The sequence below is a fragment of the Vulpes vulpes genome, chromosome 15, assembly GCF_048418805.1.
Source record: "Vulpes vulpes isolate BD-2025 chromosome 15, VulVul3, whole genome shotgun sequence".
In the NCBI taxonomy this organism is placed as follows: Eukaryota; Metazoa; Chordata; class Mammalia; order Carnivora; family Canidae; genus Vulpes; species Vulpes vulpes.
In genome coordinates, this window is record NC_132794.1 from 112602507 (window position 1) to 112626491 (window position 23985).

Sequence of the window (23985 nt, forward strand, 5' to 3'; positions counted from 1 at the left end):
CTTCACAGTGAGCAATATCTAATTACACAGAGAGGGCAAGACCATCCTCCATGGTGGTGCGTCCTCTTGAACTCTTTTCCAGAATCTCTCCTGCCAGTTCATTTCCCCTGTATGATAATGTCGGGATGTAGCCAACGAAATTACTCAGGCTGGATAATTAAACGGATTCTGAGCAGCAATGTTTTAACGTTACCAGAGTTCCTCATTTTGTTCCCTCCTTGAAGGGAGATTTCCACTCCCCGCTCCCCTACTCTGAGGAATGAAGTGAAGCCTTTCTTAAACCTTTTGTTGAGAAAAAAAAATCACCTTTAAATTAAGAGATAATATGGGAAAGCGATTTCCCACAATCCTGTTCTTATAAAATCCTCTTATGATAAATGTATTTCATGATCTCAGTTCCTCAGAGTTCAAAGGGGGGGGGGGGGAATGAGTTTTACTTATGTGTATTTTGCACTGTCTTCAAGGATGCAAGTTCTACAAAGAGTGCGTGCGGACTTCCCTAGTACATCAAATTTCTATCAATTCCTAACCATGTCCCAAAGCCCGGGGAATCTTCCACTGAACCGTTCACTTTAGTTCCTTGAAACACAATTTCAGAGACAGGGCTCCTCAAACAGACATCCGGCTTTCTGGTAATGGGAGCTAACCCATTACCTAACCTCACTCAGTTGCTCAGGGTTCAGGCTGGCCCGACTTCTAGCTCATTTTCCCTGCCCGCCACCTCTTCCAACTTTTGGCTCCTCGTTCGTGATGAATTGTCGTCGTCGTCGTTTTTAAGCGTGAAATGGTACTATGGTTAGGTCCAAAAAATGTCTCCTAACCTTGCAGAGGCATACACTTCGAGGGGAGACGCTATGACATCCAGGGCCTTGTCGATAGACTAGGCCGCAGGGAGCCGCATGGGCCCCCAATACCTCCCCAGTCGGAGTCCTGAGGTTCCTACATGTCATCAGCAGTTTACTTGGCTGTCGCTCCACCACAGTGTGAGTTCCCAGAACCTTCTTGCCTTCTGTGTGTGTGTGTGTGTGTGTGTGTGCGCGCCTGCCCCCACCCTGCTCCCAGGGACCTGGCACATTGGGGCACAGTGACTGCTCGCTGAGTAAACGAGTGGCTTCGCCACAGTTGGTTGCCTGACCCAATTTCCTGCAGCGGGCCGGTCCTGAGTCAGAGGCAGGCCTGATGTCTTCCTGGTTTTCATCAGGGAAGGTTGAACCTGGGTGGAGGCCATCCAGATGTGCTCCACATCCAGAGTGCTGTGTAGCCAGTAGGTATGCAACGACTGTTTCCTGAACTGAATTAAATGGAACTGAATGAGCCAATTAAACAAACTTCTGAGGATGCAGAATGGCAGTGCTTTCTGCTTAAACACGGTTATTTGATCCCGTTGTAAAGGTTATTCCTGAAACGTCCAACCTCAGCTAAATGTAAATTATTTACACCACTGGAGAGCAAGGGGTCACCCTCATTTGATTTCCCAGCCGACGTTATCCTCGGCGCGCAACACGCTGCTCTCCGCTGGCAGCCAGGGAGCACATTCTTTGCTCAGGAGCCGCTTGCCAGTCTGGACTGAACAAAACCCAAACAGCTCCAAACCCCTAATCCGAGCATCAGCATGAAAACTATGCAGTGATTCCTTTCAGATACACACATACGCGTGTATACACACACACACAGTGTGAAAGTGCTCTTCCACGGCTCTTTGAAGTTGAGTCCTTGAAGGCTGCTCATTGTAGGAAAAGCAAAGTGAAATCCTAAGCAGAACAGCATTTTGTACATCAAGTATGCAAGCCGGGAGAGGCGAGAGTGTGGGGTGTGTGTGTGAGGCACCACCTGGTGCGCTGATGCAGGACCCTTCTCATTGCATTCCAAATGCCTATTAATTACATGAAAATAAAACTAGAATTTATAGCCTATCGCTTTGACTTATTATTATTATTTTTTACAAGAAGCACACCCTGCCTTTTTAAAGTAGACACAAAGCCCTTAATTTGGGAAGCTATAAGAGCTCAGATGCTGGTGATCTTAGAAGTGAAGGAATCTGAAAAGGTAAGTCAGATCATATTACTGCCCTGCCTAAAACCCTCTGATGACTTCTCACTGCTCTGGGGACAAAACCACGTTCCTACCTAGTGGACTGGGCTTTGCTTGCTCTGGCTCCCCTCCACCCCCTTTCTCTCCGGCAGCACCAGCTCCCTGTGCAGCCAGGCTTCGCCCCATCCTGACCCAGCCCCGACAAACCCTGGCCTCGGGTCAGCACAGCCACGTCCCCTCTGCCCAAGCGCACGTCCTCCCCGCATCCCTGCAGCCTCTCCATCCCGCTCTTCCTTCTGGTCTCCACCTAGACGTCACCTCCAGGACAGCTCTTCCCTGAGCCCCTGATTAAAGTGGGGGCCCTAGCCCATGTGTTTCCTTTCCACCCTCTTCCCTTCAAAGTACTCCTCTTTACCTACGATTTTCAGTTTATTGTTTTTCAAGTCTATCTTCCCCAAGAGAGTGCAAGTCCCACGAGGCAAGAAGAGTGTCTGCCCCGTTCATGGCTGTCACCCCGATGCCCATCAGAGCACATGAAACGTCGCAGCAGCCGGGTTAGTGTGTGTCCCACACTCACCCACGTTCCCCCCCACGAGAGGCTCCGACTCTTTCTAACACAAAACTTCCCGCACGGAATAAAGGAAGCTCTGAGTAATTTCTGAATGCCAATACTGCTTTTTTTTTTTTTTTTTGGGTCCACTCTGGGAAGTGACATTTACAATTATGCTAAATATTCTTTTCCAAACGTGTTCAAACTGCTCACGTTTTTCTACTCCCATAAATGTGGCAGGCTTAGTCCTCAACCCTTTCAGCCCAAAGGCTCCGAGAAGCTCATTAACGGGGGGACTCCATTGAGTTTAAACTCCCACACGAATCCCCAGATACTGCTTTTGCCAAAGAGTAATTTCCAAGGCAGGTCTTAATGTTAACTATCCAAAGACATAAAACACATGCTCGCACACACTCCGGGCCTTGCGGTAATTAATGGTACGACCTGTAAGGAACCCCCTCCGACCATTCCTGTAAGCTTCAGCTGAAGTCGTGACACCGCGTTTAACAGGCCTGCACACTAGCTCGGTTCTCCCGGGGCTCTGAGTCCCATTTGTCAATGATGGCAGTTGGGGAATGTTTCGGAGCTAGGATTCTGGAATGTCTTGATAAAGAATAAACAAGGTAATACTGAACCATCTGCAGTGCTTGGTTCTTTTTGATTCAGGGAGACCTGAATATCATGACAGCAGTCACGGATTCATCTCTTTCTGAGTCACCTTTGAGGTTAAGACTTGAAGGACATCTTGAACGTCTGCTGCTCATGCCTGAATCAGTCGTACAGAGGAAGTAGGGGGGAAGGTTGGTGTTTGGTCGTGGGCCAGGTTACAACGAGCCATTCACACAGAGACTGTGGGTGCATTGCTGAGTGACTGCTATGTGACCCTGGAAGTGTTTTCCAGCACATTCGAGCAGGGATCCTGGAAGAGGCCCTCAACAATGTAGGCCGCGCGAGCTAAATAATAATAGTCATCGTGCTGCCGTGTATTTGTGGAGTGATTTACAATTTACAAAGACATGTGATCTCATTTAATCCACTCTGCTGCTCTCGAGGGGGGACCTTATGGGGTAAGAGAGCGACCATGTTGGGATAATGCTGCAGATGAAAAGCCGCCTGGAAGTTCTACAATGGGTGATGGATGGTGGAGGGTGGCCTGAGCGGCCTGACCTCCCCCTCACTGTGGGCTTTTGGGATTAATTCACCCACTTGCTTAGGAAGTTTCTTTCCATCTGAGAAAATTAAAAACACCACTCTCTGGACAGGAATGTGGGATCATAAATGAGAACCAAATAGAAAAGATTTACACAAAAGAACAAGCTCAGCAAAAGAGAAAACTTAGAAATCGCTAATAAGGTATAAATCAAGGAAAGGCTATTAGCAAACCCCCGGTAAGGGAAAAACAAAACAAAACAGAAAAACCAAAAAAAAAAAAAAAAAAAAAAAAAAAAAAAAAAAAAAAAAAAAACCTTTGAAATGATTTGCCGAGCTCTTAGCAATATCACCTCTACGTATGATTTTCAAATATCTCCAGGGTAATTTGGCTCATATCCTTAAACACTGCCATGAAGACTTCCCAATTTGAAAGGCTTCACACAAAATTATGGGGAGTATCAGAAAGTAGGTCTTGCTATTGTGCCCCCAGAATCACATAATTCTTAGAGCTGTAGGGCCTTCCTAATAATCTGTGCATTCCCCACAACAATAAGCACAGGAGTCAAAAAATTTTGTTTACTATGTGAACAAATAAGTAGGAAGGATGGGTGGATGTGTAGATGATCTGATGAAAAGATGGATGGATGGATGGATGGTTGAGTGGAACAAACAATGAATAGATGGATAGGTGGAGAGAATTAATATGAATAGATGGATGGACAGATGGATGGAAGGAGGGAAGGTAAAAGACTAACTCACTCATTTTCTTGATGAAGAAGAGTTAAGACTAGAGAGGTTACTCCTTCGTCTGCATTACCCAAAACCACTGGTATTAGAACAGGGGCTCCCAGGTCTCTTCAGTTCTATCCTAGGGTTCCCAGTCTAGATTTACCTCTCTCCCGTTTGCCAATTTTATCAAGAGTTCCAAGACGTAAACAATATTAGTCATTAGGAACCACTTCCAGAGGTATGTAGGCTGGTGTGTTTGTGTCTATTTGATAATCAGGGAAATTAAGCAAATAGTGAATTTTCTGTAGCCACTTTGAGTTCATCAGGAACGAGAAGGCATGAAAACCACTCAGGTGTGTGTTCACTTCCTACCAACCCCATTGTCTGAGATCCACACAGCATGCTGGCCAGTGACGCTGGGCTCTGTCTGGGTTGGTAGGATATTGGAAAAAGAAGACACCTACAGGCCCCTGGCTCAACCTCACACCCTAAGAAGGAATTCTTTCCCTCAAATACCCCCAAGTAGTTATCTTGCCTCTGTCCGGACAGTTTAAATGACAAGGAGCACACACTTTCTCAGAGCAGCCTGCCTCCCTTCGGGGAACTCCCTGGTTAGTATCTAGGGTTTTATAACATTTCACTTCCTGTTGGTGTTGGCCTAAGATACTCTCACTTGGGGCTCAGGTTCTTGGCTTCAGTTATCATAGATTCAGAGAAAATCCCTCTACTAGGTCTTGATAACTCTCTTGAACTATGCTTAAGATAGAACCAGGGGCAGAAAAGAGGCACTCCGAAGGTTCTGCGCTAACAGAACAGGTGGCGATAAAGAGAAACAGTTACTTGCTAATAAGGTAACAACGAGGTGCCTCACCAATAGCTCTAGGCATGACACGTCCATGACATGAGCTGTGCCGTTCTGCTCAGTCTTTGTTTCAGGGGCAATGTGATGCCCTAGGAGCCATTTGAGAGAAGACCCTGAAAGCTATTGCTTGCAAAAGCATAACTGCCTTCTGTAACAATCCATCCCTTTACATCTCTAGCAGGTGTCCCCCCTGCCACCAGGACTGGCCCCTTGTCAGCACGTCTTCATAGAGGCCAATCTTTGGGCCGCCAGCCAGTGCTTGCTCCCTGCTCCAGCATTTCCTTCCAGGAAACCCAGAGAGCAGGCCTCACCTGGGAAGTGCCATGAAGATAAGTGTTGGGAAGGTTCTCAGGTATAAAAAAGGAAGACTAACAAGTGTGCGTTCTGCTTTCCTAATGAAAATCTCCCATTAGCACGGTGCTCTGGTTCGGGACAGGCCCTTGGGGGCACCAGGATCTCATCAGAATCTGTACTCAATCACCTCATGTGGCATCTCTTTCCACCTTATTTGAATGCTCCCTTAATGAAACTGTCTTCCTTCACCCCCGGGGGAACCAAGTCTAGAGTCTCAGTAAAGGCATTCCATAAGGAAGGACAGTGTGACTTACTGAAACAGAAAAGTCCCTTCATTTAAACCTCTCAGATCTGACAGAGTGATTTATCAGAGGTGCGAATGCTCTGGACTCCACATACTGACGCACTTGAGACACACCATGGGCCAGCCCGAGGGAAGAAGCACTCCCCAACCAGCATCCTCTGAAGGCCATGCAGCCCATCGAACCCTGCCCTCTTTGCCCAGTGAGTTTTCCCGGCCCTGGCCTAGTGGGGGCACTGGAGCTGTAGGCTCAAATAGAAAACAGGTGCTCAGATTGTAGGATGATTTGCAATTTCGAAACAAAGACAGTGTCCACCGCTCCCCTCACCACTTCTCAGGGAAGAGGGTCAATCCTCATGCCCTGTGGTACTGAGTCTGGTTCCCCATGACCCACCCTCTCGGACCAGTGCAGTCCACTTTTGCTACTTCCTTCTGGAAGTTTCCATGGGTGTTCTGGCCAGAAAACCAGGGAGATTTCTGCTTAGCCGTTTCCCAGTATGCAATTCAACCTGAGGCAACTCTCAAAGTGGCTGGGATTGTTGATACTTGCCCGGTTGAAGGGTTCATGATGCAGCCTCCTTTGTCGGCAGCTACGCTGCAGCCACAGCCTCTCTCCAGTGTGTCATGGTTCATCCCAAAGTTGTGGCCCAGCTCATGTGCCAGGGTCACGGCTGCACCAAGGGGACTGTCTGAATGGTCCTCAAAGCAAACACAAGAGCACAATGTATAGTTTACATCTCTTTGGCTTGTCCTCAGTCTACCTCTCTCCCCCACCATTGATCTTTGGTTAACATTTGACTGAATCCAATCCCCTATAAGGAATAAATATAGAGCCCTATTATTTAGTTCAGACTTCAATAAAAGATGTGACCTATTTTATTAAGCCTGTTCAGGGTTCCTTCTGCAGAGGAATGCATACTTCATCAACACACGTAGGACTCCTTATGTCTTTGCGTGAAATGCTCAAAGCAGTCATCTCCATTCTGTTTCCTGCAGTCTCTTACAAAACATCTTTCTTGGGGAGTCTGGGTGGCTCAAAAAAAAGTATCATTTTATTGTTGATTGAGATGAGGCTGATGAACAGTTAGTAGGGGGAAGCATACTTTGTTACATTCTAAATAAGACCTGAGCAGGTGCTACTGAGCATGCCCCTCCTGTCACCTTGGGAGAGAAGGATACTTGGAAAATTCACAATAATTCACAAAAAAAGCTAGCCACATTGAGTAATCTGTTTGAAGACGACTGGATTAAGATTGTAATCTGGTTAGTCCTCACTCTTGCTGGCTCCTTGTTTCGTCAAGTAGATTTTGGAGATGGGTAGAAGCACCCCGACTCTCTGCTGCTGCTGAGGGTTTGCTCAACCCTTTGATGAGTTTTGGAAGGCGGTCTCTCCATTCGGCGAGCATTGCGTGGCCACCCCTAACTTAACTAAGTGTGTGGATGGTTTGGCTAAAGAGATATTAGAAATTACTGTTACTTACAATATTATTACTAAATTATTAAATACTAATTATTAAACTATTGTTACTTAACTTTAACAAACTAAAATTGGTTAATTACTAAAGGTGATTTGCAGAAATTGTGCCCATCTTTTTTTTTTTTTCTTTTTGGTTTCAGGGGTAGAATTTAGTGATTCATCACTTACATGTAACACCCAGTGCTCATTACCTTAAGTGCCCTCCTTAATTCCCATCACCTGCTTAGCTCTTCCCCCACCTACCTCCCCTCTGGCAATCCTCTGTTTTCTATAGTTGAGACTCTTTGTTTTTAACTTATTTTATTTTTCCTTCCTTTCTCCTTTGTTCATCTGCTTTATTTCTTAAATCCCACATATGAGTGAAATCACATGGTATTTGCCTTTCTCTGACTACTTATTTCACTTAGTATAATACACTCTAGTTCCATCTACATCATTGCAAATGACAAGATTTCGTTCTTTTTGATGGCTGAGTAATATGCCACTGTATATGCACACCCCTTCTTCTTGACCCACTCATCAGTTGATGGACATTTGGGCTCTTTCTTTTCCAACTATCTGTTGATAGTTCTTCTGTAAACATTGGGGTGCATGTGCCCTTTGAATCACTATTTTTGCATCCTTTGGATAAGTACCTAGCAGTGAATTGCTGGTCATAGGGTAGTTCTATTTTTAACTTTTTGAGAAACCTCCATACTGTTTTCAGAGTGAACTATACCAGTTTGCATTCTCACCGATAGTATAAGAGGACTCCCCCTTTCTCTGCATCCTAGCCAACATCTGTTGTTTCCTGTGTTGTTAATTTTAGCCATTCTGACAGGTGTGAGGAGGTATCTCATTGTGCTTTTGATTTGTATTTTCCTGATGAGTGATGCTGAGCATTTTTCTTCATGTGTCTATTAGCTATCTCTCTGTCTTCTTTGGAGAAATGTCTGTTCAATGTCTTCTGACTAAATTATTTATTTTGGGGGCATTGAGTTTGACAAGTTCTTAATAGATTTTGGATAGTAGCTCTTTATCTGATATGTTATTTGCAAGTGTCTAGGTTGTGTTTTGTTGATTGTTTCCTTCACTGTGCAGAATCTTTTTATCTTGATGAAGTTCCAATAGTTAATTTTTGCTTTTGTTTCCCTGGACTCTGGAGAAGTGTCAAGTAAGAAGCTGCTATGGCTGCGGTCAAAGAGGTTGCTGCCTGTATTCTTCTCTAGCATTTTGATGGTTTCCTACCTCACATTTAGGTCTTTCATCCATATTATGTTTATTTTTGTGTATGGTATAAGAAAGTGGTCCAGTTTCATTCTTATGCATGTGGCTGTCCGGTTTTCCCAACACCATTTGTTGAAAAGACTATCTTTTTTTTCCGTTGGATATTCTTTCCTGCTTTGTCAAAGAGTTGTGGCCATTGGTCGTATTTCTGAAAAGGCCTGTCCACCACAGAACAATGAAGGTATCTTATTCAAATATTGCTCTCTGTTACCCAGGAAAGAGATAAGAAGTTTTCCAAGAAACTTTCAGGAAACAGTGACACTAGGTTTTGGAGAAAGCATCATTCCTAACATAGATAATCTTTGTGGGGCCTCTTATAAAGCTATGTTCATAAAAGGTCATATAGGTTGTTGCTTGTTACAGCTGAGCTGCCTCTCTCCCTAGCCCTGAGTCTCAGAAGAGAACAGCACATCAAGGGACCAAGTTATTCTTAGAATAGATGAAATTCCTAATAAATTACTTTGTTTAGATTTTATAGTTTCCTGTTGTAGGAAGCTTCACAAACATGTTTCAGGAAATCAATTCTCAAGAATAACACAGGTTGGCAAAGAGAATGTAGTCAACCTAAGAATGTGGAGGGCTGAATTTAGCATGCTTTGGCACAAAATTCAAGGACTTCATCCTTTCAAAATTATTTTTTATTTGATTTTTTTTTGTATCACTGAATATCTTGGGTTTGTTTTTAACTGCCAAATTGTTTTACATTCCTTCATGGATAGGTGATTATGAACAGAATGTCTCTCAAGAGACTCTGACAAACAGTTTATATTTGTAATAAGAAAAAAACAACACCCTACTTCTTTATTTATGGCATTATCCCCAAACCAAGGCTGTTCTGGTCCAGTTCAGATACAAGGGATGGCTTTACATTTCTAAATCAAAGATTTTCTCTATCTTAGAAAAAAAGAGAACTGTAGCAGAACACATCTTTTCCATTTGATTGGGATTCCTGCTTCCTTGGCTACAAGATTTCCTTCCTCATAGACTTGTGATTCCTTGAATGGGGCTGGTCACATGGAACACCCATGAATTTAATTTTAGAGACATAATAAGAGAAAGTTTGTCTAGAAGTTTTAGGTCTGATCAAGATATTGATCTCATTTATCTCATGAATTTTATAGAATTAAAGAGGCCGTAGATTTTTGTCCCCCTTGATGCTTCTCTCATATGTGGAGTAGACAAAGGATGTGTCTAACTGCTGCCAAGTTGGTGAAACATATTTCCCGTTGATTAACTTTGGTCTTGACTTGATTACCATTGTAGTACACACATGTGCTTATACTTCCCACATTCATTTTCATCCATTAAAAAAATTAGGCTTTGCTGTGTGCTTTTAAAGAAGGAATCTTGATTAAGTGCTTGTATGGAAACAGAATGAGGGATACGAACTGAAGAAAGCCACTTAATATGATCAGAATGGTTATAAAAATGTTTAAACACTCCAAACAGCAGAACCTGCCATGCTTATGAAGAATTCAGTTTCAGCTCTAAAAAATATTTACACCCATTTTAAGTGGCAAAGTCAGTAGCAACTGACCATGGAACCGTGAAACAGAAAATTATTCCCTCTTAAAATTTTACAGGCTGCTCTGTAAAAATACAGTCGGGATCTGACTTGAAATTAACCTGGCACCAACAAAAACCAATCTTTCCAATGTCTTCCATGGCGGGGATCACATACAGGGCTTGTAGGTTCAAAGAAAACCAGAGGACAGCTCATTCAAGCCAGAAATCCAGGGTGGGTGCAATCCTGCCAGACGGCCTCTCTAGCTTGCATGTTTGGTGCATGTTTATATGAATTACCAATACTTATCAGAAAAGAGGAAAACATTTGTTGTGTATTTTCATTACGAAGATTGGGTCGGGCCGTATGTGGAGGGAAAATAATAGTCAGCAGAATGTTACTCCTTCTGCTCCTTCATACAATGGAGTATTCAGAAATGTTCTGTTTGAAAAAAAATGTGGAGGAAATCATGGTTTATTAGAAGGGCAAGTTTCTATTTGTTTAATGGAGATGTCAGAGTGGTCTCTGAGAATACTCCCTGAGGGGCTGGTGCAAAGGGGACACTACATTTTCAGAGCAGGGACGGTGACAGCATGAGGTGACACCTTTTCTTTAACTAACTGATGGAATGGAATAGGCGTCCCCCGTTGGGCAGTATATCAAAGCTATTTCTCTCTTAAATTCATAAAAAATAATCCCAAATATTCTTTCTGGCTTGTTCCCTTTTACAAACATATAGAGCCAATATATGACAAAATTATCCTCATAAAGCAATAAACCTAGGTATTGGCCTTCTAAGATTAATGTTATTATGAAGACAAATTGGATATTGACTAGGAGGTAGATCAAGTGTTTGCAGTGGTAAATAGTTAAGAACCTCAGACTTCTGGCTATTGGGCCCGGAGGCAGAACCATCAGAAAATTATTCTGGTAGTAATGTTTGATGAGACCACAGCCCCTCTGAGAAACAGAGTGATGAAGACAATCCCAGTGCCTTGGTTCATCCCAATGCCAGGGGGGAGTCTGGGATTGGAATGCTTTGACCAAATCCCAGCTGAAATTTTTTCTCCATAAAAGGGGCAGATGGGTTTTCACTGAGTTATTTTTATACATTCACCTTACCTGTGTATGACTTGAAGTAGTTTTTTTTAAATAAACAGTCCCCAAAATATTATGGGATATATAAGACCATAAATAGAGCTAGATAAAGGTAGAATTACATCCAAGAAGCATGAAAGAAAATGGTCTAATTTTACAAAGTCCAATAAAAGTAGAGCTGCCCTGAGAAATCAAGGGAAATGGGAGGAACATTGCTATCAGCTCCTTGGTGCTTTTTAAAAATTTTTAAAAAAATTTTAAAGATTTATTTGAGAGAGAGAGAGAGGGAGAGAGAGAGAGAGAGAGAAAGTGAGCACATGAGTAGGGAGGATGGCAGGCAGAGGAAGAGGGAGAAGCAGACTCCCTGCTAAGCAGAGAGCCTGATGAGGGGCTCGATCCCAGGACCCTGGGATCATGATCTGTGCTGAAGGCAGACGGTTCACCGACTCAGCCACCCAGGCACCCCAGCTCCTTGGTGCTCTTGACTTACCATGACGATTCCTCCTGACTGCTCTGCAGTGCACATGCTCATGATTGGTGCCATGCCAATGGTGGTCCCTTGGAAATAAACCCCACTGGGAAATTAAACAAAAAACTGTCTTAAATTAATACAGAATGAGGACATTTCCTAACATTTGAAATTATTTTGGCCATTCTGGCATTCCAGTGAGAAGAGCAAGAGCAACATGCAAAAATGAAGAGCCACGTGAGGGTGTGTTTACAGGTGATTTGTATCCTCAGTTCCATTAAATATATATTTTGTATTTGTGGTCCCACAGTCTTCTCAGATTTTTGTTTGCAAGACTCAGACCATGACCAGTCATGACCTTTGTACTTATAAGTTGTATCCTGCCTATTTCCTATGGATCAGAGGGAGCTGCTCCTTTGAAACAACATCTGCTGATGGAAGTGCTGAGAAGAGTCACAGAGAATCACTGGTAACTAAATGAAATGCATGCAGTGGTTTACTAGACTTTATGTTGTAGCTGAGTTTTGCTTTCCTGTGTAATATTACCATTAGGCCAGAAACCCAAACTCTTCAAAGTATCTGTTAATGTACTGGCAAAAATGAAGTCGGCAGAAAAATGATTGATCCTCTGGAGCCAGTGTAGAATAAGCACTGACAAAGCCTCCATACCCTGGGAGGAAGTTTCCAGCAGGGGATGTTGTGGCTTAGGCACAGGCTTTCCCTTATATGAATTAACTCGATCAATGAGTCTAATGATATGAAGCCTGTTTAATACAAGTGCTGTAAATCTGACCCTCATACATTAAAAATTAAATATTGTTCGTATTTGCTGAATCTTCTTTAAGGGAATCTCCTTTAAATGACTTACTTATGTTATCTTGGCCATGTACATACACAGAGTATCCACACACTGCTTGAAAAGTTAGTTATTTTGTCAGTGTTCAACTGGCAAAAGGGAGTAAGTATATATAAAACCTCATCTGTGTGTGTATGTATCCATCCATCCATCCATCCATCCATCCTGTCATACTCATACGTACAGTAGTTGGGGTTACAGCTTTTATATTTACATCTATACAGACCATTTTAACAGATACAATTATATATGTATATAAATAATAAAGTTGTATAAGAGGCTAATTTATTTCCAGATATTTAAGTTGGACAGACTCCTTTTGGGGAAAACAAAACAAAACAAAATACTCTGATTCAAAATATTTGAAATGTACTTTTAGTAGTTCAGGATTAATCAATGCATAAAATATGATGCAACCACAAATATCCAAGGCAGGAAAAAAAACAAACAACCCTGTGAAAATGGCCAAGGTAAATTATCAGGGAATGCCAACAGCCTTAGTTCATATGTAGGCATTTTCTAAAATGAGGATGGGGTAAGAATGGGTTTTAACTTTCTATAAAGTTTGAAGAAACTAGATATAATTTATTATATCTAATCGAATATAATCTACTCCTTACCAACTTAGATGATAAAATCTACTCCTTACCAATTTAGATTATGAAAAGATTTTTTTCTTTTAAATATAAAGGTGTCTGAATATCTTCCCAATATATTATGTTATGTTATAGCTGTGCTTTCTCTCATTTTATTATCTTCATGACAGTACTATTGTTGCCTTCTTCCTGCAGACTGGGGACTCTGGAGAGCAGGGAGGCCTAGAGTGCTGGTCATTGTTATGTTCAAAGCACCTAAAACATACTTGCTTCCTGACTGGTGCTCAATGCACACTGATTGAAAGAATGCAGACTGCTGGGGTCCTCTGATCTAGAAAACCAGAGTCATAGCAAAACAGGAGGAGGAATGAACATTTCCTTTCTCCAGGCATCTGGAAATAATCATCCTAATGCATCATCCTCACATCTTGCATAAACATTTTTCACTAATAATGAAAGAAAATGAGCTTTTTTAAAAAAATAGTCTACTCAGGACAATTTTATATCAAGACAAAGACTAGAAAAATTTGCAAGAGGGAAAGCGTCCAGGTGATGGAAAAAGAAAATAGGACATCTCCTAGAGGGATAGGTTTCCTAGGGGGTTCAAAGGGAGACTTTCCCAATAGGCCCCCAATCTAGTCAAGGGTGACATGTGCCTCACTGGTGTGAGCTGAGAAACACCCCTGTACAAGTGGGAGTGCTCTGTAGAGAGGTGCGCAGCTCCGGGGACTGGGTGAAGCTAAGAGGAGAGAGGGCTGCTGACGTCATTCTTTCTCTAAGCAAAGAAGAGACAACGAACGCTGTACCTGATAAGCTGGGCATTGTCATGAGATTTGCGAGGTAGAAGCTTCATCTTTCTCCAGTCCAGAAATTCATGGAGGCTTGTGAACGGGTCCTGACTTATAGAGCATTTGTCGATGTCATTCCACACCTCCACACCCACCAGCACTATCCGAATGTTCAGTGGTCTGTAAAACTGATGAAGACAGGCACCCTCTGGGGGTTCACAGTCATGACAACTTAAAATGCAGGGCAGAACATATGTGCATGTTTGGAACATCACTGACACGGGTGAGAAAAACATCTTTGTGCTCTCCTGTCCCTGCGGCATTAGAATTTAAGAAGTATTTGCGGTGTCTGATGCAAAGTGATGTGCTAACTGGGTTTCCAATGTTGTTGACCAGTTAGATGCCAAAGTTAATAGGCTTTTTGATGTCTGACCTTATTTTGTATGGAAGCACACATTTCACACGGTTCGCTGGTGATTTAAAATGTGCATATAGATGTGTACTGTCGCTAAAGGAGTTAAGACTGCCAGTTAATAACTATTGCAGGAGAAACAATGAAGGAATTAGGATCTTTCAGACACTCTGCCAAGGACAATAATTTGTTCCTTCTAAGCAAAATGTCCTACCTATGAGTTACTGAAAATGAATCTGTATTAATTTTTCAGCAAAGACTCAGACTTGGCTGACACTATCACATTCGGTCGCTTATAATCAACCTAGAAGGGTTTAATTAGATGAACACTTCGGTATCTTTCAGAATACTAAAGGCATACGCAGAGCCCTCCTTCTGGAGCTTCAATGACCATCCTCCTCACAGCCAGAAGCTAGCCCATCAGCAGTGTCCCAGGGAAGATCTTCTAACGGAAGCTCCTCTTTTGGAGGCTTGTGAAATAAAGCTTCAGGTAACACCACCAAAGCAGGTCTTCTCATTGCCATTCTGTCTCCCGTCTTTATATACTCCTGACTTCAACCTACAGCCCTTTCTCCACGAGCATATCATCCTGGGGCAGAGGAAGGAAGAGCAACTCTTCTAATGGCTCAGGGATAGTTTTGTCCAGGACAAGATGACTGGTCAGGGCGGAGGGAAGGACTACCCATTGTCTCCAACTACCTTGCTGCCTCCCCATGTGGGTTATGACAGGGAGATGGCTCTATGCTCAGGGCCCAGGGGGTGAGTACATGGGATCGCCTGGCTGGCTATAAAGTCCTCCAATGCCCACGTGGTGTGACATGGTACATGATGGGAAAGTCCTCATTTTCTGATACTCCAGGTAGCCAAGGAGACAGATGTGGCTTATGTGGCTGGTGGTAGCAGCCAGAGTCAAGCTCCAGATGTGAGCAGGTCCCATTTATGCTACAAGCCTCTGGGACAATGAGTAACAAAAGTCACAGAAGCTCCACATTTGATGATCGAACCCCATTCCACTGTGGTGAGCTACAGGGCAATAAAGTCCTCACGTTTGAGCATCTGACCCAAGGAAGCTCATCGCTTCCCCCACCAATCTCCCCGCAGTCATCTGGTGAGCATTAGGTTAGCATAAGACTATGATTGGAACATGAACTACATCACAGAACGTAAACTGGCTGCCATGGTCTGACTGGGATTCAAGCAGATAATAACTACGGGCATTACGTTAAGAAGTTAATGAGACAATTCTATGACCAAAAATCTGCCCAACAGCTTGTTTTTAATCAAGAATTGCTTAGTCTGTGCTATGGACTTGCAAGCTCCCAGCCCAGCCTTCCTGGGCAGAATGAAGTTTCTGGACTCTTCTGGGACTCTGACTGCCTGTGTCTCACTGCTGCCTTTTGACAGATCACATCTTCCTTGGTGTGAGGCACAAAGGTAAGGGTAAGGAGGCAGAAATGTAGGTGGTCCAGAGCCAATGTCCACGCCAGCTCACTAAGCCATAGCCTCAGAGCCAGATGCCCTGTGTGGGCTTCAGGGTGGTCATTTGTGAAGGGGACCCTGTGTGTGCCTCCCACAAGGGTTCTGTGGAAGGGGTAACTAAGGTCTGTAAAGGACTGTTATTGTTGCTCACACCTAGCTTTGGTGCTTGCCAACCAAGGAGCTTTTCATAGAATGACGGGTTATAATTTCCGTCTATTAGACTTCTCAGGTCACATCTTTACAACAGACTCCACATGTCAGGATATAACACACGGTCCTTCCTCTCCAAATTGGTGCCACTGAGCAACTGTCATGCGTGCTACTCCCCCTAAGTCATCATACACCATCCCTGTCCTGCCCGTTGGGATCGCTCTTCCCCGGCTGCTGATAACAACAACCACAGCGAACACGCTGTGGGCATTTACTACGTCCTGGGCACAGTGCTGAGGACTTGCCATGCTGCAGCTCCAGTAGTCTGCACATCAGCTCAGTGAGCCAAGAACAGCATTAATCCCCGTTGTATACTCAGGGACCCTGAGATATGGAGGGATCAGGCAAGGGATCAAGGCATGACTGGGTGGCTGGCTTGGGGACGCAGACAGACTGGCCCTGGCACCCAGGTCTTAAACCAGGAAGTAGTACAGCCACCCTTCCAAGGGTGTGAGTGCTCAGACTCCTTTCTAAGATGACCCACTGTGACCCTAGGCCCAGAGAGAAGCTGGCCGGGAGCCTGGCAGCCGCCTGCCTGGCCCATGCACCCTAGAATGTGGTTGGGTGCAATCAGAGCAGCGGCATCAATTTGCCCATGAACACAGCAAGCATTTGCTTGGCTCTTGTTGCATGCCAAGGTTGGCATTGGCACTAAGAACGAGGATTAGGATGCCCTTGCCCTTGGCCCCCACATGCTCAGGGGTCAGCAGGAGGCTCAAGGCTGCAGATACTTAGTCCTTGTGACTGTTCACTCCCACAGAGCGAACTGCCAGGGAAGGGTGCAAACAGAAAGTTCACAGGGTGCTGTGCTGAGGGCTCAAGGAAGCCTTTCTGGAAGAAGTGGGTCTGAAACAATGGGTGGAATGAAAGAGCAGACTCTGTGGGGTGTGACGTGAGAACATGTACCCTTTAGGCAACCAGCTCAGGAGAAGAGAAGCGTCCTATGAGAGGGAAAGACCTGAGGAAATTACATCATGCACAGAAGATGAGCCCTTTCAGAAGCAGGTCACAGAGGGTCTGTGCTGACAAATCTGCAGCTGGTGCGACCTTCTTAATGGATAAGAAGTGGGGCAGACGGGAGGAGAAAGGGTAAAGAGGCAAAGCTTGGGGCATCCCACACCTCTACTGCTCGGCCCTGCAGGTGCATCAGGACCTCGGAGTTCCTAGGTACAGGCTTAGCCTCCAGCTATGAGCAGCTCACATGCTTTCTGTGAGGATTTCCTGGATGCTTCAGAACATCACCTTTGTACGGAATCACTTTCTGGTCTTTGAGCCTGGGATGTCCCTCTCCCTCTTCCTTTCAGGCCAACCCAGCCGGCCAAGCAGTTATTAATTTAGAATGGCCAAGGAGAGCCAAGATCTCTGCAAATGAGGAAGTCGCCACTGGAACAGCCCCTGTTTTGGGGTCCAGACACTCCCACTTGGAGAGAGGCAAAGCTCAACTTCTGAATACCTGCCAGAGTCCAGGGCTCATCAGTTAGCCGAGCTGGAGGCACAGAGCAACTGGAGGAGCCTGGGTACCCCCAGCACGGTCTTCAGGGTATGCTGGGGGTGGCCGCAGATGTGTGCTTAGCAGTTCAGCTCTGGCCAGAAACACAAGCACAGCCAGGCTGGCAAACTTCCTGGCATCCATCAGGTCTTTCCTGAGGTACATGGTTCTTTAATTACCCAATTGCCAAGATACCCAGGCATCGATGCCTTTGAAAGCTTCCAGGCAACTCCAAGGTGTGGGCAAGTATGAGAAGCCCTGTTTTATTTATTTTTTATTTTTTTAATTTTTGAAAAAATTTTAAAATTAAAAAAAATTTTTTTTAAAGATGTTATTTATCTATTCATGAGACACAGAGTGAGAGAGAGGCAGAGACACAGGCAGAGGGAGAAGCAGGCTCCATGTAGGGATCCTGATGTGGGACTCGATCTCGGGACTCCAGGATCATGTCCTGAGCTGAAGGCAGGCGCTAAGCTGCTGAGCCACCCAGGGATCCCCCAAGAGGAGCCCTGTTTTAGAGAGCCGCCAGCCCCAAACAGCTTGATAGCTCTGTTCTGCAGGTGCGCTGCAGGGCAGGTGCTGAGACAGGCTCACCCTCTCCTTGTGAACAGGTATGTGTTGCTGAGCACGTACCCCCGGGATCAGGCCAGACTTCTAGGGTTTCCTCCGGGTCTGGATCATCTTTGCCCAGGGTGAGCGCCCAATCTCCCGGTTCTTGGTGAGCAACTTACAACGGCTGATTAAATGGAAAGCCAATTTCTGCGTCTCAGGACTGTGGAGCCTGCGTGTCACTTATAAATGACAGCTTGCCCTCAGGGGGACTGCGGGCACAACCCAAGGAGACCTGGGAAAAAGCCCCCTTGAGAGTTCTCCAGGGGGTCAGATGCATCCCGCTGGGGCTCTGGCTCTAACTGGGAAGTCTGAGACCCCCTCACACTGGGACTCTGGCCAGAAGAGAGCCTGGAGGGAGACGTGGCCAAGGCCACCGCAGTCCAGACAGCGTGCGTGGGTTGGCATCTCCTGTAGCTGCTCCAAGACAAGAATTGTGTGCTCAGAGGAAAGGGAAGTCCGTGTTCCAGCCCAGGACTAGAGGCAGAACCGGGTCTCCCTGCCAAGTCAGACGAGATGTGCTGCATTCCCTCCACCTCATTTCTAAACATTTACATGCTTTGAGTGACTTAATTACCCCCAAAAAGAACTTACCTTGTCAACGTGATTAGCGATCTCTATTAATCGCTGCTTAACTTTTTCCAGATCTTTTCCTTGCCTCTGAAACTTAATAATTTTAAATGTCAGCATTAATAATGGCAAGAGTATCAATCAAATCTCCTCTTCCCAGCTCCTGGAAACGTGAAGTCTTGGGCTTCACAAAACACCGGGGACCCTCCATGGTTTACGGTGAAATGAGTTCCCATCCTGACGAGTAATTTCCCCATCTGGGGACTTTCTGAAACTCCCTGAAATTTGCCCAAGCCAAGTGCTCATAAGACAGTAACTTCTGCGATTTTTCCAGCCTCATAAATGATGGAGGCCGTGACATGTTTTGGCAGAGAAAACAGACAACTAGAAGGCAGTCCAAAGCCATTCTTCATATCATCAACTTGATTTTAACTTCCTCAGAAATTTCCTTAATATTTGTTTTTAAAAATTAAACGGTAAAGGTTATAGAAGCTCATGGCAACAAGTCAAACAGCGCAGAGGAGAAGGGAGAAAAGTTAACGAGCTCCCCACGCCCCCTCTAATCTGACCTTCCTGCAGGGGAACGGTTCTCTGAGAAACCATCAAGCCTGTTTCATTCATAGGTATGGAGTGAGTTCGTGAGAAAAAGTCGGCTAATTCATAACATGGAGTGGAGGGAGGCAAGGAATGAATGCAGAGATCATCTAGAAACAGCAAATTGGAAACTAATAATAATAAAAAAAGACTAATGTAGCATCAAAGCAGATTTCAGAAGGTAGGGGTTTTCTGCTGTGTCCCTGCAGTCTACATTCTCCAATTCATTTTGGTTTGGGACGTATCGGACAATTTTAAACCAAAAATTTCCCCCCAAATGTTTTAGAATACATCCTAAGGCCGTCTGCCATTTCCCCCAAATAACTGCATTCGGAGAGCTCAGCAGAGTAGCTCTGCTTTTCCTGCAGCCCTTGCTTTTATTTTGTAGTATCAGATACATTTGTAATATTTTATGCTTTATAAGACCAGAAAACCACTTTTTCAATGGGTTGTTGGCAATGCTTTTAAGGGCTCATCGAAAATGGGGTTAATCAAAGCAAGTAATAACTTGCTAAACATTTTCTTTTCCCTACTTTTTAAAAAAAGATTTTATGTATTTATTCATGAGACACACAGAGAGAGAGGCAGAGACACAGGCAGAGGGAGAAGCAAGCTCCCTGCGGGGAGCCCCATGGGGGACTTGATCCCAGGACCCCAAGATCACCCCCTGAGCCAAAGGCAGATGCTCAACCCCTGAGCCACCCAGGTGCCCCTCCCTATTTTTTTTTTTTTTAAACCAATTGTACTGAGAAGTTTGGAAAGTTCTTACCTCCCGGTTGTCTGCTACAATAACCAGCTCTACGTATTTGGTCATCTTGAGGGTCTCTCTTTTACGCTGCCAAGAGTAAAGATGGATTTAATTTCCCTTAACACCTCTCTGGGGCTTCCAGAACACTGTCAGTATCTCTGGACCCAAGGACTTTACAAGACTATCCTCACCGCCACCACCGGTGCCACCTCTGTTCCCTCTAGAAGTTCACTTCCCACCCCAGTGACCTCTGTAAAACCTTTTCCACGTGAGTGACTGGTTTCCATTTCCATGTGGGCAATTTCTAAAGAGGAATCCAGCCTGTTTGCTGAATCACTGATGGTGGAATTGGAACGAGTCAAGACCATTACATATAAATGAAACATGCACACAAACAAGCAAAACCAAGGCACTCTCTGGAACAGGAGCCGGGTGACGGCCGTTTGTTTTGGGCTGTATGTAGTAGCACATGTGAAGGTCACTCAGAGGATGATGGAACTCAGTGTCTCATGTGTGTTGCCTCCCCCTTTATGGTCTAGTTTGGGGATTTGAGAAAAGTGAAAGAGAATATATTTTGAGCAGGGACTGCATAACCCTTCTGGAGGAAACACTACATAGTCCTTTGCCAGCAGCTGATTTCTTGTGGCTGATCATGTAAAAAAATAAAATAAAATAAAATAAAACTTAGAAGCAAAGGACAATGTAAAAGCCTGGAGAACACGGAACAGCCAAGCTGATAAATGGAACAGAGTCGGTTGAGGAGGAGCTGCTAGGAGTAAAACCAGGAAGGAACAACAACAACAAAATAGAATAGAAAGAAACAGTGTTGAGGAAAAAGAAAAAGACTGGACTGTATACCACGGAGCAGGGGATTTGCAGGGAGTGAAAGGGTTGAGAGAAATATGGAAACTGTGCATCGAGGGGTAGGGATGGAGAAGACGCAGAACTCCCTCTGAAATAAAGGCAGCCTATGAAGTGGGCTACGTTTTAATCAAGTTTCCTCAAAAAACATTTGCACTCTTCCATGAATTACTGGGAGAATCCCAAAGGCATTTTTCAGGAGAAAAAGAGCAATTCATGGAGGGTGGTCTCAAAAAGCAAACATTAAAAACAGAAAACAAAGCCTTCTGTTTCTGCAATAAAATGCGGTTGGAGGGAACGGGGGTTGAGGTGGGTTTGGTCCCCGCAGCCGATGGGCTGCTTTCCGCATTAAGGACGCTGCTTCGCGTTTGAGACTCTCATGCTCCGACCACGCTTTCAGACAAAAAGCAAAGATGACCAAGGCATGCTTTGAATCAGCTTTCCAGTCACATAATCCAGAGGGAAACATCTTTTATAAAACAAATCCCCATCAGTCCGGGATCTTCCAAACAGATTTTTACAAGAAAAATGTTTGTATCATAGCAGTGTTCCTGCTCGCCGCCCAGCTGTGCTGATTCATGAATTTAGGGATCCCTCAAGAAATCTGGAAACCTTATGGAGAAGGGAAAAATCAAACACCGGGCAAGGTATAATTTCTCATACTTTGACAACGTTACAAGCAAAAAAAAAAAGTCAGGCTTGGTGACTGTGTTTCGGGCGTGTTTCATCGTGATAACTATGTACTCATAAAGGAAGAGAGATTAGCCCCAGTGGTACCCGCTGGTGTGCCCCAAAATGAGACACCTTTGGAAGGGGTGGAGATCTTGCACCTTTTCCTTACTGAGGTGTGAAAGAAGCAGAAGCCTGTTTCCCCCACAACTCCCCGATTAATCACAGATTCAGCTAATCATACAGAATAACATACAGCTGCAGAACAGAAAAAAGAAAAAAAAACAATTAATTAATCTCCCATTGAAAAACTCACAGAAAGGGCCTTGGTTGTTTAGACGTTTACACCTTTCAGACCACGAAGGGGTGAAATAAATGACCAGGGGATTTTTCCGAGTGGCCTTGGATCATCATTTAGAAAATACACAATTCCAGATAATGAAAACAAACACATGAACACAATTTTCCTGTCTCTGCAGTTTTCAGAGAAGTCCAAATTTTCTCATGAATTCAGAGAAATGCAAGCTCAGAGAGAAGCCTAACCACATAATAATAAAAAGCCGTGGGGGAGTGGCCGGCTCATGGCCGCGAACATTCATTCTTCCATCAGCGGCACACAGAGAGGCTTAAATTACCTCCACATGATTTCGACCTATCTGGGCTGTCCGGTTAAAAAAAAAATCATATTTAAAATTTTTGATATGCAGAGCAACATTTGAAACTGGTTGCTTGATTGAATTTTCATTTTTGGGGTTATAAACAAAAGCCCTTCCCCAAACAGATAGGCACACGAGCCTCGGAGAATGGCCCAACGGTCTCTGTTCCAAGGTGGAGACCGAGGCGTTCTCAGAGTCTTGCTCAAGAGGGAACCAGTTCCTGGGCCTCTCGAAGTCATCACAGCCAAGTTCCCAGAGACAGAAAGAATATCCCCCGACATGGTGAAGCAAGAGCTCTGGCACGGGGGACCTAAACCCAACCCAACTCAAGTCGGAAAAGCAAGCTGAGATTAGGGTTTCAATAAACGCTTATCGTATCTCCTCCCTCCTCTGGGCCAGACTATGTGTGTATCATTTGCTCACCCCACAAATATCTACTGTCGCTCTCTGCGTTGGGCACTATGTCGGGTGCTGGGGAGGTAGGGCTGGACAAGAAACCCAAGGTTCGCAGGCCCACGAGGCTCACATTCCAGGAGGGGTTAGGAGACAGGGTAACAACAACAACAAAAACTAGCAAAACTAAAGCTTAGTCTGTAGAAGGGGCAACAGTAGGGACACGTGGCATTCTGCAAGGAGGATAAAAAGGGGGCGTGTGACGAAGGCAGCTGTGAGCTGAGGGATGAGAAGTCGGTGTGTGTGCAGGGAACGGTGTTCGGACAGATGGAATACCAGCAGAAGTTCTGAGGCTGGGAGACCATGGAGTGTCACGGCAACAGGCAGGATGGCCACATGGTCTCGAGCAGGAGGGAAGAGCGTGGATGAGCTGTGGACGGGGCAAAGACCACGGCAAGGAGGCTGAAGGGTAATCTAGTGACCTGAGAGCAACAGGGAGACCCTGGCATGTGGGTTTTAAAAATATCACTCTGGCTGCTGGGAGAATGGGTTACGGGAAGACAGTGGTGGAAGCCAGGAGATCGCTGGTGACAACGTGGGACAGTAACCATGGAGCTCGGCAAATGGATTCCAGTTGGGTGTGATACAACCAACGACAAAAGAACAATAACAATGAAGCCGTGGCCAATGTCTCCGTAGGTGGCGAGGTCAGCAAATTCAATAAATCAAAAGTGTGATCTTCCTCTGAGAAAAACAGGGTCATTGTTGGCTCACACGAGGCTCTGTGCCTGGACTCTGAGGCCACTTCATGAATATTTATAAGCTGAGCCCTGGTCCCCTGCTGTGCCAGGTCTTCTCTACCATGGTGACACTGATTCTCGAGAGGGTGAAGCACACCGATCACACCCCGTGGGAGACAGCCCCTGGGGCCTGGCCGAGGGGCGGGCTGCAGGAGGAGCCGGCAAGAGAGACAATCAGCCAGGGGAATGGGCTCAGGGAATGGGCTCAGGGGCAACCAGGGGCAACCGTGAGATACCGAGGTGGAGGCCACAAGGCCAGTGGCACCACTGAGATCTGTTATTTACTTATCCGCAGTTTCAGTGGATTTGAGTCCCAGTAGGAATCCACAGATGGAGAACTTGGATCCTAAGCTCACAGAGAGGGATGCGGAGAGCTCAGGTCTCAGGGCAAGAGAGGCACCCGCGGCTCTCCACCGACGGGATCCGGTTCTGTCGGAGCGGGGTTAGGTCACCTGCTGTGATCAGCGAGGTCCCCTGGGTCCCAACATGCTGATATTCAACAGTTCTTCGTGCCTCTTGATG

At 45.0% G+C, this 23985-nt stretch overlaps 1 protein-coding gene across 1 annotated transcript in view; it reads right to left on the bottom strand.

Annotated features, from left to right (window-relative positions):
* ADAM12 (ADAM metallopeptidase domain 12) overlaps positions 1-23985 on the bottom strand; it is a 330218-nt gene that overhangs the window by 68084 nt on the left and 238149 nt on the right. Inside the window, exons 7-11 of the mRNA XM_026010672.2 lie at positions 20106-20171; positions 18767-18838; positions 13992-14161; positions 11755-11839; positions 6470-6618 (exon numbers count right to left, since the gene is read on the bottom strand). Coding sequence (XP_025866457.1) covers positions 6470-6618; positions 11755-11839; positions 13992-14161; positions 18767-18838; positions 20106-20171 — 542 coding nt within the window. The remainder of the gene's footprint in view (positions 1-6469; positions 6619-11754; positions 11840-13991; positions 14162-18766; positions 18839-20105; positions 20172-23985) is intronic.